This window comes from Trachemys scripta, chromosome 1 (genome assembly GCF_013100865.1).
Source record: "Trachemys scripta elegans isolate TJP31775 chromosome 1, CAS_Tse_1.0, whole genome shotgun sequence".
Taxonomy (NCBI): domain Eukaryota; kingdom Metazoa; phylum Chordata; order Testudines; family Emydidae; genus Trachemys; species Trachemys scripta.
This window is the reverse complement of record NC_048298.1, coordinates 122919388-122935838: the sequence shown is the minus strand read 5'-3', so window position 1 is coordinate 122935838 and position 16451 is coordinate 122919388. Positions and strand designations below refer to the sequence as shown.

Here is a 16451-nt window from a genome sequence, read left to right as displayed (position 1 = left end):
ATTTTAGATTAGCATGCTCATCCACCATCAAGATACCATTAAAAAAAGGATTATTTACCCATTCTTCTCATTCAGGGAATGGACACCCCTGGCTGCACCATTTCATTTTGGAATGCGAGTATAAAAATGCAGTGTATGGTTTATCATACTTCCTGTTTGCTTTAACCATCTATTCTATTTTAAATTTCTATTTTAAATGAAGTCTTTAATTCTATCACTTATGGTGTCATTCACAGTCTTTGACTAAACTAAATTTATCTGTAACCACCCCAGAGCCTCAAACCTAAAGAATTTAATTTGGTTATTGGTATTATTATTTATACTGAAAATACTGATTGAAAATATTTACACTTCCGAGGGCTCACAGCTGGACCATTTCAGAGGTCTGAGTGCAGTTGCCAAAACATCAAAGCAAATTCTGACAGCTGAGATGAGGCCTCTCAGCTCAAAGCAATAAAAGCTCTTTCAGATCAGTTTTAGTGGTTACTTGACAAGTCTCTTTAGCATAAATGAAAATTTTCAGAGTGGCCCTGGGCACAGACCCTTCGGGAGAATAACTGTCACTATGGATCAATATGCAAACCACGTAAACTCATCAGGACATCTACAATGCCATAGTAGGGCCTGATCCTGAGAGGTGTTGGGTGTTACAACTAGGTCAAACCTAGCAGTTGGAGCCAGAGTCCAGTCACAAGACAGGAGTCAAGAATCAGCTGGGTCAGGATACCAGAAGGTCAGAAGCAGGAGATAGACTGGGGGTCAGAACCACAAGTCAGGAACCAGAGTCAAGATGGGTCAGGATACCAGGAGGTCAGAGGCAGAAAACAAACTCCAGAACCACAAGGTCCAGAACCACAAGTCAGATTCCAAGAAATCAAGGACATGTTGCCACGAGGCACACAGTCCCAAGCAGAGTGGAACCCAGTTGTTCAGACAACTTAATGTTCCTGCTGCCGGCTTAAGTAGGGCCAGTCAGCTGCTTCAGGGCTCTGCCAAATGGACCTCAGGGCGGAGCCTAACCCTCGGGCTGAGCTTCATGGGTCCCAGGTAAGCCATTGTCAGCAGACTGGCAAGTTGGAGTGTGGTTGTTCCCATGGCCTCTGAAGACCTAGGTTTGAACCCTGTGGGTCATGACACCAGGGACCTGCAGCTCTCATTGATGTCAATTAGAAGCTTGTGGATTTGGGTTAATGGAAGTTATAGCTGCTCAACATCTCTAAGGATCAGGCATCTAAAATCAACTCCTATGACAGTTAGCACAATGCACCATACATCCTCTCCAGCCAACGTGAAATGTCAGACTCAAAGATGGTGGCCTCTGATTCATGGGTGTAAATAGAAATTCACTACACACAATGAGCCATAGCCCTCAGTGCACCCATAATCAACCATTGCACACCATACAACCACTAACACAGCAGATGTGTTAAGACACTGAGATATAAAGCCTGCCCAAGCACCCTCAGAAATGTTGCTCCTAGAATTAAAAGTCATGCACTGTGGCACTTGTGATATACAGCTCCCTAGCTGCATGTCTCGGGTTAATGATGATGGATTTTTGTTTATGGCACCAAAGTATCTTAGCTAGAGAAAGGCCCAAGCCAACTTGGAACCAAACATCAGAGTTGTTTGGGCCTAACTCTAATGTTAGCTCTTGATATAAAAATTGTCACATTGTAAATCAGGTTATTTACAGTTTTCATTTGATACATTATACATCTTCAATTCTGATTTATACTATTTCTAATTCTTCATGTCCCCTCTTTAATGCAGCACTCATTATTGTAGATATTCTTGATTCCCGGAAAACAATTCATTCAGATCGGTAGTGGTTTTTGTTCTGGAAGGCAATCTTGGCTTGCCTGATTTATGATTTTTTTCCTCCAAGAGCTGCTGCCACAATTAAGCCAACCACCAGCACGAACATACCAACAGAAAGCAGTATCGTGATCACTATCATTCCTCCGGCCCGCCCTAAGAATGATCCATCATATGCCGAGAATCTTGTCACTAAAATGTAAAGACAAAATATTTAGAGAGTTAAAGCCATCGGGGTAGATTTTCAAACCGATGTTTCCCTTTTGTACCCTAGTGTGAGGGTGTAAGTAGTACTATTTAGTAGGGCTGTCATCGCAGTTAACAAAATAATGTAAAACTTTAGAGCCTACAAGTCCACTCAGTCCTACTTCCTGTTCAGCCAGTCGCTAAGACAAACATGTTTGTTTACAATTACAGGAGATAATGCTGCCTGCTTCTTATTTACATCACCTGAAAGTGAGAACAGGTATTCGCATGTCACTGTTGTAGCCAGTGTTGCAAGATATTTACATGCCAGATATGCTAAACATTCGTATGGCCCTTCATGCTTCGATTTGTAGGATCTAAAGTTTTACATCGTTTTGTTTTTTGAGGGCAGTTACATAACAAAAAAAAATAAATTCTACATTTGTAAGTTGAACTTTCATGGTAAAGAGATTGCACTACAGTACTTGTATGAGGTGAATTGAAAAATGCTATTTCTTTTGTTTCTTTTTTACAGTGCAAATATTTGTAATAAAAAATAATATAAAGTGAGCACTGTACACGTGGTATTGTGTTGTAATTGAAATCAAAATATTTGAAAATGTTGGAAAACATCCAAAAATAATTTAAATTGATATTCTATTATCATTTAACAGTGCGATTAAAACTGCAATTAATCATGACTTTTTTTTAAATCTCACGATTAATTGCAATTTTTTTTAATGGTTTGACAGCCCTATTATTTAGACATCTAAGCATGTGGTTTTTAGGTGCATTCAGGTACTTAGGCCTTGTTTACACACAAACTAGCAGTTTGTCTAAAGGTATATGTACACTGTAAACAGAGTTGTGATTGCAGGACAGTCTGACATACTGACATTAGCTTTAATCTAGGTAGTGCAGCTAAAATAGCAGTGGATACATGAAGGTACAGAGTTCAGCAAAGGCTGGCAATAAAGGTATGTGCCCAGGGTCCCTGGCATGCCTGCACTGCCATGCTGCCACTTATTCACTGCAATTTTTAGCAGTACTAGCTCCATCAAAGCTAGCACAGATATCCCAGCCCATGCAGCCATCACTCCTCTGATTTCAGTGTAGTCGTACCCTAAACGTTTGTTTTTTTTAAGATCCATAAATTAAACTGGTGCAGTCTCCAGGTGAAATCTCTCAAATAAATTTTAAAATGGCTCATGTTAATTCAGCAAGGAATCCATTTATGCTAATTCAATAGAAGTCAGGTATAAATCAATTTAAGAGTGTCCACGCCGAGCTTTTGCACTGGTTTAATTTAATCAGTTTTTAAACCAGATAAGTTAAATCCATGCAACTTTGTGTGAAGACAAGGCATTAGATATCTAACCTAGTGCAGGAAGTTGGTGGTTACTTATTTTTAAATCTCAATCAGATTAATTATTAGTTATTATTATTTAATCCTTGTACTGTAGTGATGAATCAGGCTAAATGAAACCACGGGCCCGCTTCTCACATGCCTTCCACCTTTTTGTAGCCTTTTACACCCGCGTAAATTAACTGCAAAGTGGATACAAAATACTTCTGGTGTAAATGATAATCCAGTCCCAAGTTTCTGCACAGTACTATGAACTGGAGAGAGAAAGGCTAGTGTTAAAATACCTTTAGCAGCGCAGCTTATTATCCTGTAACAAGGTGATTTTATGACTCAGAATGACAGGAGCTTAATGAGAATGACTGAAGTGACTTTTTCACTATGTTAGGGACTCACCATTGTTTGTTTGTATGGCATCTGACCAGCCTGTGTGAGCTCTTATTACCGCATTTTCATCCAAAATAAAGAAATTTACCCTTAAATAAGCATGGTAAAAAATAAACATTAGACATTCTCTTAAACAGGATCATACAAAATACCACTGTATGTTTAGTGCAGTTGTTAGCTCTGGATTGTTTTTAACCTAGGATAATATTGTCCACCATAATCAATAGCAAACTTTTTTTTATGATGGAAAATTGCTGTCACAGCCTGTTCTCGGTCTTCATAAAGAAGGACCTTCTGACTCCCATCCCACCATTACTTGAAATGGTTCCTTACTAAGATGGGCCCATGTCCAAAATGTTGAATTGGCATTTAGCTCTAAAGCTCACCTATATTTGGCGGGAGGGTTTTTGGACCTAGTGTTTTGGTTTGGTTCTGTCACTGTCTCTTATCACCTAAGAAACTATCTGCATGTTTCAAAACTCTACATGGATTCGCTCCTCCCTTCCTCTTTGACTTCATATCCACCCATACTCTTCTATCTCCACATTTCATTCTTAATTCATCCATGTAAGTGGAATTCTTTCTTTAATCTCTCTCTGAGTCACTTTACGGGCCTGATTCAAAGCCCATTGAAATCACTGGAAAGATGTCCTTTGAACTTGGTAAGCTTTAGACCAGGCCCTTGTTCTCCACCTATAACTTTTCTTTTTGTCTGAGTTTACAATTATGAACTATCACTTATGGTATTTGGTAATAAGGAAGCTTTCTAAAGATAATGCATTGCATTACTTAGAGCATTTTGATTTTCAGAAGAAGGTGCAATCAGAAAAATAGAAAAACAGTGCATGCATCCATTGCATCTACACAAGCTGGCATTGTACACTCAGATGCCCATATGTGCTTGCAAAATGGGATTCTGCCTCCTTGATTCTTAAGGCTATGTCTACATGGCACTTTTGTCGGTAAAACTTTTGTCAGTCAGGGGTGTGAAAAAAAACACACCTCTGACTGACAAAAGTTTTACCGAGAAAAGTACCAGTATGGACAGCGCTTTGTTGGCAGGAGATGCTCTCCCGCCGACATAGTTACCACCCCTCATTAGAGGTGGTTTTATTTTGTTTCTCCTGCCAACAAAGAGTGGTGTATCTTATAGTAGAGATAGTCTTAGCTGCCCTAGCCTCAGCATAAGTTAGACTAGATATGGGGCTGCTGTAACTTGTAACAGTTGGCTATGAACTCTAAGGCTTATCTATAGAGTGTGGCAATGTGAACTAGAGGGGTGTGATTTCTGAAGTGCACCAATATGTTGTGCACTTCTGGCCTGTGTAGACCATGCTGATGTGCAGTAAATGCTCCTCAGTGCACATTGTCGTAAATCTGCTTCAAACAGCACTCAATTAATGTGCACAAGGAAACTTAGTTAACACCAGCAAGGTCTACATGATCCAATTAGTGCACAACACCCTGGTGCACTTTAGAAATCACACCCCTCTACCGTGCATTGCTGCACTGTGTAGACAAGCTATAAGGATCCATACCCAGCTGTGAATTGGAAGAGCCCATTCAATTCCCTAGCACACCTTCTAGGCTGTAGTGGGGATTGGTTGGCATGGGAGCCAGGTCTGCCAGCTTTATGCCAGCTCTGAACCCACACCCCACTACCTACCACTGGAATTCTCAACTAGAGCTGGGTAAGAAATGGTTTTCCCGTCCCCCCAAAAATGTTGAGATTTTGAAAAATGTTCCCATCCTAAATCAGGACAAAAAGTCAAAATCTCAAAATTTTAATATTTTTAAATGTACTATGATTAGCTTAAATTTAGAAACAAAATGTGGTTTCAAACCAGAAAACTGACAGTTTTTTGCTTAGAAAATCTCAAAACAGGACGCTTTAACAATTTCAAAAGTTTTTTCAACATTTTTTCGAGTTCAGAAATTTGTCAAAACTGATCCTTCCCCATGAAAAGTTTCAGTTTTGACAAGTCAGCAGTTTTCAATGAAAAAACATTTTGTCAACAAATTCCTAACCAGCTCTAGTCTCAGCCCAGCAGCTCTGGCCAGATTCTGAATACTTTGCAAAGGGGCTGGAACCAGAGTGGAGAATTTGTCCTGGGTACATAAGAGCCCATTTTTGAATGCATATGTATGTTTTTTAAGAGAACCTTCATTTTGTCTTCCCCGGAATATCTCAATCCTAAGGTAGTTGTGGAGCCTGAAAGGTTCATCTCTAAAACCACTGTGTTTGGTTTCAGTGGGTGTCTAAACAAAATGTATTAAACACTAGGGACCATGAATCAGAAGTAAGTAAGTTGCATTTTTTGGAGTGCACCTCTCCTGAATTATAGTGGAAATGACTGACCCACACAGGGCAGGAAACAATTCTTAAACAACTCTGAGCCTAGCATGTTTTAAAAAAACAAAAACAAATATTTAACCCTTTTTATATTTGCTAGAGAAAGGAAACCCTCTCATGCTTTCATGTTGCCAGCATCACCTTGTGTAAAGAGTACTGACTTATCAAAGTCTAATATTTTAGCCCTACTGAATGCACTTTCATTTCAGTTGGCTCATACGGTACCTGTAAATCGACGATGGCTGAAGAACTCGATTGCAGAAGGGGCCTTTAGGTTTTTCACAGACTTCTACCCCCACCTGGTAGCCTACGACTGTGATCAGCTTGTAGTTTCCATCATCAATGTCCATGCTCACAAGATCCCTGGCTATTCTACATGAGACACTCTTGAATTCTCCCGCAAAGTAAACTTGGGCAGTAGAGGAAGAGTAGAGGGATTTGATCTGATCAGTGTCTGTCACAGCTAGAAAAAGGACAGCATAAAAACTTCACATTAATCATATGACCAATCAATGCAGCAAGACCATAACCTATTACTGATGCTGTGATTTGAAGATGTTATCTGAGGGCTCAAGCATCCCATACAGGGGAGTAAGGAACCATAAGGTGCCCCTTTCTCTCCCCTGTGTAGGCAACATGGGTTGTAATGTCTGGGAGAAGTAGCTGCCCTGGGGGTGTTAGTCCCTCGCCAGTGCAGATAGGCGAGGAGCGGATAGAGCATTGGCACAGGATGAGCTGACACAGAGGAGGGGAAGTAGGTTGCAGGAAAAAGGTTGGCACAGCTTACATCCTCCATGGAACAAGTGGGAAACAGGATCTGAATTGGGACTGAGTCCTAATTCAGTCCCTGTTCTTTACTCCTCGGCTAGAACAAATATGTCCTGCCCCTTTCCCAGGGACAGATTGCAAGGTGCCAACCTAGTCCTCATTGTCTGTATTAATGAGGGAAGAAAGGATAGTGTGAAAATAGAACTGAACTTTGAAAATGATTTTCTCTCCCAACTTTATAGTGTGCACATAACTCACAGGCCACAACCATGATGCCTCAACTAAGCAACATCGTGACTAGCCAGAGGCCACAGTAGTATATGGACTGAGCAGTGTGGGTATCTATAGGGCATGGATTGGATAACATGTCTACTTGCAGGAAAAACAGAAAAAACTTTACTGGAAATTCTCTTTGAAAAATATTTCCACCTTTCTTACAGGTAAAAGCTTAAAACAAAAATTTTCTGACTAGCTGTCCCTGCAGGCCACAGCCATGTTGCAGGGAATGAGAAGCCTCCAGGATAATTATAGGGCACAGATGTGATGCCTGTATCCTGGCCTTACAGAGCCACTAACGATGCCCAAAACCCATGCAGCATGCATGGGATTATGAATAGGGGAGCAAGAAAAGCCCCCAAAAAGGAGCAAGAATTTATTTTTAAAAAATAGAAAAAAAGAGAGAAAGACAGATGAAAAGGAGAAGAAAGAATGGAGACAGAAGAGAGGACATGTCAGAGAGGGAACAGGCAGAAAAAAAGATGCTGCACATGTGTCAGAGCACGGCACAAGGATACAGGTGGACAAGTTAAAAGAATCGACACATTGAAAGAGAAAAATCAAGAATACACCATACCTGGCAAAGCAACTTTATCACCAACAGCCGCTACTGCTGGTCTAATCGTGGTGGGTGTGAATTGAGAGGAAGAAATACACTTAGGAATATTAACAATGAAAGATGAACTCATTCTTGCTGCTAAAATCACGCTTGCATTTGGAAAGAAATCTAGTGCTGGAAATGAAAGAAAGATAATGTTAGAGCAAATTTGTCTCCATGTAAATATATGATGACCAGGAAATTTAGCTAATGAATATTGATATATTTATTAGAGCTGATGGGGAAATAAGTTTTTCCCATCATGAAAAATCTCTGAGGACACAATTTTTTTTTTTCATTTTCATTGACATTTTTCAGGTGGGGGGGAAGGTTCGATGAAAACGAAAATTGTTCAACAAAATGGAAACGTTTTCATAAGAACTTCCTTTTAGTTGAACAGCCATTTTCCACTGTAAAAATGTTCTGATAGACAATTTTGGACCAGCTTCGCTATTTATCTTGTGCTTTTTTTTTTTTTTTTTTTAATGCTATAGACACTCAAGGAACAGATCAAATGTTTAGGAGAGAATCTTAGTTATCTTAATTAGGTGAATGTACCTATGAAACGTATGGTTTGTGATTACTACTGATGTAACTGGTTTTGAGTTCCTCACTGGGTCTGTGGTTGGGAGCGCAGCAGAAGCCCGTCTTGAGTGGGGCATACCTTACCTTGTTCTGCCACAATCCCTCTGATAATATAATTACTGCTTTATATATCTATGTTGAAAAACATAAACAACATCTACTAACCTAAGAACTAAGCTTACTAGCCTCTGTGAAAAAGACATGCTGCCACTCCACTAAAGCATCACTCCTTGCTATTTAAAGGAATTGAAGAGTAACACACTGTTTGATTTTAATAAATTGTTAATCCATTTTAAAATAATCTATTTTCAAAACATAGGGCCAGATTCTCTGTTACTCCAGTCCAGCCCTGAGCACAGGGCCCATTGGAAGCAGGGGAAGATGTGGCTTGAAGCTATGTTTGCACTTCCCTAATTGTGGCCCCAGCCCCAACCCAAAAGCTTTGATGCTTCCATTTTCTAAATTCAATGCCCAGGTGAGAAGCCAACCTCTCTCCAACAGCTATTGAAAAAGAGGAGGATGCCGTCCCTTGAGTCTGTTTGAGAGCCCCATCTTTCCTATCAGCCATTAGGTAGTATGTGACTGATAAATTCCTACCCGGTCCTCTGACTCTGGAAAGGAGAAGGAAAATTCCCTCTGACAGTTCACTTCCTCTGTTCTCAGAGCCTTCTGCTATTTTAACCTTCCTGCAGCTTTCTTGCTGCTGTGGTGGAGGGAATGTGAAGAGTGGTAAAGTCTCCACTGCTCCACTCTTCCATCAGCTCTCTTGGCTGCAGAGAGGCTTGGGATTTTGGTTCTCTACCTCTCCCCCAGCCCTACTTTTCAGTCTTCCTCCTAGCAAATAGCCCCAACACCTGCCACTGCTGATGCCCACTACTTTCCCAAGCAGCTGCAGAATGAACCTCATCTAATTCTTGTCAGCTTCATTGTTGCCCACATGATACTGAACAGCAGCTGTGAAATCTCAAATCGTCGGTTTTCACTCTGTTGCTGCTTCGGGGGTCTTGAAGCAGCAGCAGAAGCACTGGGGCTGTCTGACTGCAGACTTAGGAAGACAGCACTGCAATGTTCACAGCTGGAAGGGTTTCTGCATAACCATAAGGACCAGAACCGTTAAAATAAAATAAAAGAAAGCAAGCTTAGATTCTTCAGAAGCTGTTGGCAACCATCTGGGAAAATTTCTTACTTGCAGTGGACAAGTTAGTTTTTCAAGCTCTGTGTGTGGGTATTATATGGAATCAGTAGCAAGTCAGTTTATAGTGAGAAGCATCTGTAGTTATAAAACATTAATATTATAGCTAGTTTAAATATCAACCCTTATACACATAAAAACAATTCTTCTGCCACTCACAGAGGTGGTTTTATTATGCCGATGGGAGAGCTGGGGAGACGGGAGATGCGCTGCAGCGGCGCAGCTGCATCATTGCAGCTGCACCACTGCCAGGAGCGCCCCCAGCTTTTCTGCCACCTTAGGTGGCGGAAGGTCCCGCCGCTGAAATACCACCGCGGTTGCGGCCCCCCAAATTGTAGCGCCCTAGGCGACCACCTAGATCGCCTAATGGGTTGCACCGGCCCGGACCACTGCACCACTATACGTGTAGACATGCCCTGAATCTAAAACTTAACTTTTGTTTAAATAACCAGATATGTACATTCTTTAAGTAAATCTTTTAATTAAAATGGGTTTTGCCCAGGTTGTAGTAATTTCCTCCAATGCCAGTGCAAACCAGAAAGTGAAACTGATTAGAAAGGGACTACAAAGAAAAATGAATGATCTAGTCTAATTTCACTCTTCAAGATGAGTGAAATGCAAAGTATAAACAGACAGCCTCACTAATGGAAAGTAAATTAGATTTGTTTAGAGTTGGATTTTCTGCTGATCACTTCAGTGATGCCACTGGAGCTATCTGATATGAGTCTCCAGTTCAGCAAGGATGTGTATAAGGATGTGTCTAACTTTAAGCCCATGAGAACTCCCATTGACTTCAATGAGACTACTCATATGCTTAAAGTTAGACACAAGCTTAAGTATGTTGCTGAACTGGGGCCTACAACTAATGTAACAGAATGGAGAATCAGGCCCTTAATATTCTCTAATGCAGGGGTTCTCAACCCTTTTCTCTGAGGCCCACCACCAGTGCCACAGTAACTGCTTTTCTGCATATAAAAGCCAGGGCTGGCACTAGAAGGTAGCAAGCAGGGCAGTCACCTGAGGTCCCACATCACAGGGGCCCCCGCAAAGCTAAGTTGCTCAGGCTTCAGCTCTGGATGGTGGGGCTCAGGGTTCCACACTTCAGCCCCATGTAGTGGAGCTTCAGCTTTTCTGCCCTGGGCCCCAGAAAATCTAATGCCAGCCATGCTTGGCGGCCCTCCTGAAATCTTCTCACAGCCCCCTAGGGGGCCCCAGACCCCTAGTTGAGAATGCTCTAATGTACTGTTAGTAATGACTGGGGGGTTTTTTACATGTGACTTTTAACCTGACGGTATTCCCCTTAGTCACCTCTGAGATAAAGCTTGGGCTCTCCTGTGCTTGCTGGAAGACCAGGTACAGCATTTTAGTCCGCCTGGATACCAATGTAATGTGAGCCAGTTCATTGTGCTCTCTACATGGCCTCTGGCCATTTGTCCTAATGCTAATTCTTTTTCTTTTTGCATTTTGATGTACTGATTTCAGTTGTATGCAGTGTGGCTCTAGCCCTGTGGGTCCCAGGATATTAGGGAGACAAGGTGGCTGAGGTAATATCTTTTATTGGACCAGTGTCTGTTGGTGAGAGAGACTCGCTTTTGAGCTTCACAGAGCTCTTCTTCAGGTCTGGGAAAGGAACTCCCAAGCGGGAGGAAAGATCAAACCAGTATCTTAGATGCGTATATACAAATGCGAGAAGTATGGGGAATAAGCAGGAAGAACTGGAAGTGCTAATAAATAAATACAACTATGACATTGTTGGCATCACTGAAACTTGGTGGGATAATACACATGATTGGAATGTTGGTGTGGATGGGAACAGCTTGCTCAGGAAGGATAGACAGGGGAAAAAGGGAGGAGGTGTTGCCTTATATATTAAAAATGTACACACTTGGACTGAGGTAGAGATGGACATAGGAGACGGAAGTGTTGAGAGTCTCTGGGTTAGGCTTAAAGGGGCAAAAAACAAGGGAGATGTCCTGCTAGGAGTCTACTACAGGCCACCTAACCAGGTGGAAGAAGTGGATGAGGCTTTTTCAAGCAACTAACAAAATCATCCAAAGCCCAAGATTTGGTGGTGATGGGGGACTTCAACTATCCGGATATATGTTGGGAGAATAACACAGCGGGGCACAGACTATCCAACAAATTCTTGGACTGCATTGGGGACAACTTTTTATTTCAGAAGGTTGAAAAAGCTACTAGGGGGGAAGCTGTTCTAGACTTGATTTTAACAAATAGGGAGGAACTCGTTGAGAATGTGAAAGTAGAAGGCAGCCTGGGTGAAAGTGATCATGAAATCATAGAGTTTGCAATTCTAAGGAAGGGTAGAAGGGAGAACAGCAAAATAGAGACAATGGATTTCAGGAAGGCAGATTTTGGGAAGCTCAGAGAGCTGATAGGTAAGGTCCCATGGGAATCAAGACTGAGGGGAAAAACAACTGAGGAGAGTTGGCAGTTTTTCAAAGGGACACTATTAAGGGCCCAAAAGCAAGCTATTCCGCTGGTTAGGAAAGATAGAAAATGTGGCAAAAGACCACCTTGGCTTAACCACGAGATCTTGCACGATCTAAAAAATAAAAAGGAGTCATATAAAAAATGGAAACTAGGACAGATTACAAAGGATGAATATAGGCAAACAACACAGGAATGCAGGGGCAAGATTAGAAAGGCAAAGGCACAAAATGAGCTCAAACTAGCTACGGGAATAAAAGGAAACAAGAAGACTTTTTATCAATACATTAGAAGCAAGAGGAAGACCAAAGACAGGGTAGGCACACTGCTTAGTGAAGAGGGAGAAACAGTAACAGGAAACTTGGAAATGGCAGAGATGCTTAATGACTTCTTTGTTTCGGTCTTCACCGAGAAGTCTGAAGGAATGCCTAACATAGTGAATGCTAATGGGAAGGGGGTAGGTTTAGCGGATAAAATAAAAAAAGAACAAGTTAAAAATCACTTAGAAAAGTTAGATGCCTGCAAGTCACCCGGGCCTGATGAAATGCATCCTAGAATACTCAAGGAGCTAATAGAGGAGGTATCTGAGCCTCTAGCTATTATCTTTGGAAAGTCATGGGAGACGGGAGAGATTCCAGAAGACTGGAAAAGGGCAAATATAGTGCCCATCTATAAAAAGGGAAATAAAAACAACCCAGGTAACTACAGATCAGTTAGTTTAACTTCTGTGCCAGGGAAGATAATGGAGCAAGTAATTAAGGAAATCATCTGCAAACACTTGGAAGGTGGTAAGGTGATAGGGAACAGCCAGCATGGATTTGTGAAGAACAAATCATGTCAAACCAATCTGATAGCTTTCTTTGATAGGATAACGAGCCTTGTGGATAAGGGTGAAGCGGTGGATGTGGTATACCTAGACTTTAGTAAGGCATTTGATACGGTCTCGCATGATATTCTTATCGATAAACTAGGCAAATACAAATTAGATGGGGCTACTATAAGGTGGGTGCATAACTGGCTGGATAACCATACTCAGAGAGTTGTTATTAATGGTTCCCAATCCTGCTGGAAAGGCGTAACGAGTGGGGTTCCGCAAGGGTCTGTTTTGGGACTGGCTCTGTTCAATATCTTCATCAACGACTTAGATATTGGCATAGAAAGTACGCTTATTAAGTTTGCGGATGATACCAAACTGGGAGGGATTGCAACTACTTTGGAGGACAGGGTCATAATTCAAAATGATCTGGACAAATTGGAGAAATGGGCTGAGGTAAACAGGATGAAGTTTAACAAAGACAAATGCAAAGTGCTCCACTTAGGAAGGAAAAATCAATTTCACACATACAGAATGGGAAAAGACTGTCTAGGAAGGAGTACGGCAGAAAGGGATCTAGGGGTTATAGTGGACCACAAGCTAAATATGAGTCAACAGTGTGATGCTGTTGCAAAAAAAGCAAACATGATTCTGGGATGCATTAACAGGTGTGTTGTGAGCAAGACACGCGAAGTCATTCTTCCGCTCTACTCTGCTCTGGTTAGGCCTCAGCTGGAGTATTGTGTCCAGTTCTGGGCGCCGCATTTTAAAAAAGATGTCGAGAAATTGGAAAGGGTCCAAAGAAGAGCAACAAGAATGATTAAAGGTCTTGAGAACATGACCTATGAAGGAAGGCTGAAAGAACTGGGTTTGTTTAGTTTGGAAAAGAGAAGACTGAGAGGGGACATGATAGCAGTTTTCAGGTATCTAAAAGGGTGTCATAAGGAGGAGGGAGAGAACTTGTTCACCTTAGCCTCTAAGGATAGAACCAGAAACAATGGGTTTAAACTGCAGCAAGGGAGGTCTAGGTTGGACATTAGGAAAAAGTTCCTAACTGTCAGGGTGGTTAAACACTGGAACAAATTGCCTAGGGAGGTTGTGGAATCTCCGTCTCTGGAGATATTTAAGAGTAGGTTAGATAAATGTCTATCAGGGATGGTCTAGACAGTATTTGGTCCTGCCATGCGGGCAGGGGACTGGACTCGATGACCTCTCAAGGTCCCTTCCAGTCCTATAATCTATGAATCTATGAGTCTGTTCCACCTTGCATTTTGTTACGACCCTGGGAGTCCCTTTCCCCAGACCTGAAAAAGAGCTCTGTGTAGCTCGACAGCTTCTCTCTCTCACCAACAGAAGTTGGTCCAATAAAAGCGATTACCTAGCCCACCTGACCTTGCCTCTCTGATTTCAATTTTGTTTACTTTGTTATGCTAAAGACCCTGATCTTTCAGTCCTTAGGCAAAACTCCCATGGAATTTTTCTTGCTTGAGGAATGCAGGGCTGGAGCCAAGGGGCCCGACTCAGCTCCGAATAGAAACCCAGAGCAACTTGATTGGGTTGAACAGTCTTACTTTAGGTTTACACTGGTATCACAGAGAGCAGAATCTAGCCCAAAATGTTAAAATAAATAGTGCCATTAATGAATTACTAACAGTAGATTATATTCTAATACCTCCTTTCATTCAGAAAGAATCAACAGTTATTTAAAGAATGTACTTATCACTCATCAAAGACCTGATCCAACTCCTGTTAAAATCAATGGAAAGACTCTCATTGTTTTCAGGCAGTATTGGTTTGGGCGGTAAATGAACACATTATTATACACATAATGAAATATGCTGTGAGCTTCATTTTCAGAGGCGCTGAGCACCTGAACCTCCAATGACTGCTGAAAATCAACCTCTATATGAATACTGAATTCAGGGTGAAGAAAAGGGTCAAGAATAGGTGTGTTCGACCTTAAAAATGTCACACTCCTATAAAGACTAATAGGATCTCTATCTGCACTACTTGTACTCTAAATTAGGGTGACCAGCTGTCCTGTTTTTAAAGTTCCGTTTTTTGGGACTTTTTCTTATTACCCCCCATCCCCTGTCCTGTTTTTTCACAGTTGCTATCTGGTAACCATAACTCTAATGATAACTAAAATGCACATATAGATAAATGAAGTGACCTTACACATTTCTCCTATGCATGTGCACTATTTATCTTCCTTTGAGTAAGACAGTGAAGAACATTACCAACAACTTTCCTGCCTTTAGTATTCTATCACCCTTTGGAAACTGGTTTGGGAGCATTCTGATCAGTGTGACAGATACTGCTGAATTACAAGATTGTTACAATGTATAAGTTTGTTGCAGTATCTCAGGCACATTTTTCTTTCTTCTTCTTACTAACTACGCCAGGAGAAAGGAGATTATACATTCTGGTACTTTCCTAATACCATTTTTTATTTTGGCTTCAATCTAGATAGTTTCTTTTTGCCTATTATTCATGTAGCATGGAGTTTTAATTTTTTTCTTTGTTCTGTACACATATAAATATCAGATTTGAAGGACAAAATTCTTTTCTCAGTTACACCTGTGTAAATCTAGAGTAATTTGATTTATTATTAACTTTATTATTATTACCTATTCTTATTGTTTTATATAGTGCCATGTGCATGCATGAGCTGTACATATCAGTAATTTTTTTAAGAAAAGGTATAATTTCTTGCCCACAGTATGTCAGTGGAAGTTCAAGTCCATGGAGATACTTCAGACCTATGCTGGTGTAAATGATGGCAGAATTTGGCCTGAAATGGTTCAAAATTCTCTATCAAATAGAGTTAGGTTTTACAATCAAGGATTCATGTGGGAAATACGTATAAATCTTCTAATAAATAATTTATTTGCCTGTAAAACTCCTTATATGTATGGCTCTACATAAATAATAATAGCAATATAAACTAAATATAAACTGAAATAAAACTAAATATTGCTATATTGTTTCCTGTTCATCTAAACCTGGGTTGCGCTGTTACAGCATTAATTCAGCTGAGCATTACTAAAAGTAAATACATTAATTCAAAGCATAAAATCCAATGTAGCTTGCTACTACTGAAACAGAAAAGTGGTACTTACAGATTTTGTCTAAACTGGACAGTTGAATAGCCCATCCTATTCCAAGGTAGCCAGCAAAGCAAATCAGCTGAATTAGCTTCATTGCTGTAATGTGAAGGGATTAGTCTAGCTTGGTGGACAACTGAGAAGTAAGTTTCTGGGTCTGTAGATTTTCTGCCTTGGAAAAGTGGGAGGGATTTGCATTCATTAAACAGGTGCATAGAAGAGGGATGGGAGAAAAGGAAGAGAAGAGACAAGGGAGATGCATGTACTAGATTAATCTGCAATTCTTGTCACACAGTGAGGCAACAACATGGGTGTAAAGGTAATGGGAACTTTAAGGACTTGATCCAGTAAAGGGCTTAGAAGTAGGGGCTTAGGTCCTTTCCTCGATCTGGGCCTAAATGCTCAAGAGAGCAGTGAGAGGATTTCTACCCATTGGCGATGACCAACCTGTGCAGAGAGCTTTGCATGAGAAATAATTTCTAAATGACATTCAGCTAACTGATCCATTTCATAGAGCAAATCACAACCTAATTTCTTCTTCTTTAAATGAAATGGA

At 40.9% G+C, this 16451-nt stretch overlaps 1 protein-coding gene across 1 annotated transcript; it reads right to left on the bottom strand.

The window, feature by feature from the left end:
* Positions 1-281: 281 nt before the first annotated feature.
* Positions 282-16020, bottom strand: UPK2 (uroplakin 2). Its single transcript, XM_034758148.1, has 5 exons — positions 15911-16020; positions 7729-7884; positions 6333-6570; positions 3764-3843; positions 282-2010 (listed from the first exon to the last, which is right to left on the bottom strand). Exons 1-5 carry the CDS (start codon positions 15990-15992, stop codon positions 1868-1870), a joined length of 699 nt encoding a protein of 232 aa, XP_034614039.1. The 5' UTR covers positions 15993-16020; the 3' UTR covers positions 282-1867.
* Positions 16021-16451: the final 431 nt, after the last annotated feature.

Coding starts and splice junctions, on each gene's coding strand:
- UPK2 (XM_034758148.1), bottom strand. CDS start 15,992: ATGAAGCTAATTCAGCTGATTTGCTTTGCTGGCTACCTTGGAATAGGA. Junction 7,885..15,910: donor GTCCAGTTTAGACAAAATCT/GTAAGTACCACT, acceptor TTTCATTTCCAG/CACTAGATTTCTTTCCAAAT. Junction 3,844..6,332: donor CAGCCATCGTCGATTTACAG/GTACCGTATGAG, acceptor TGCTTATTTAAG/GGTAAATTTCTTTATTTTGG.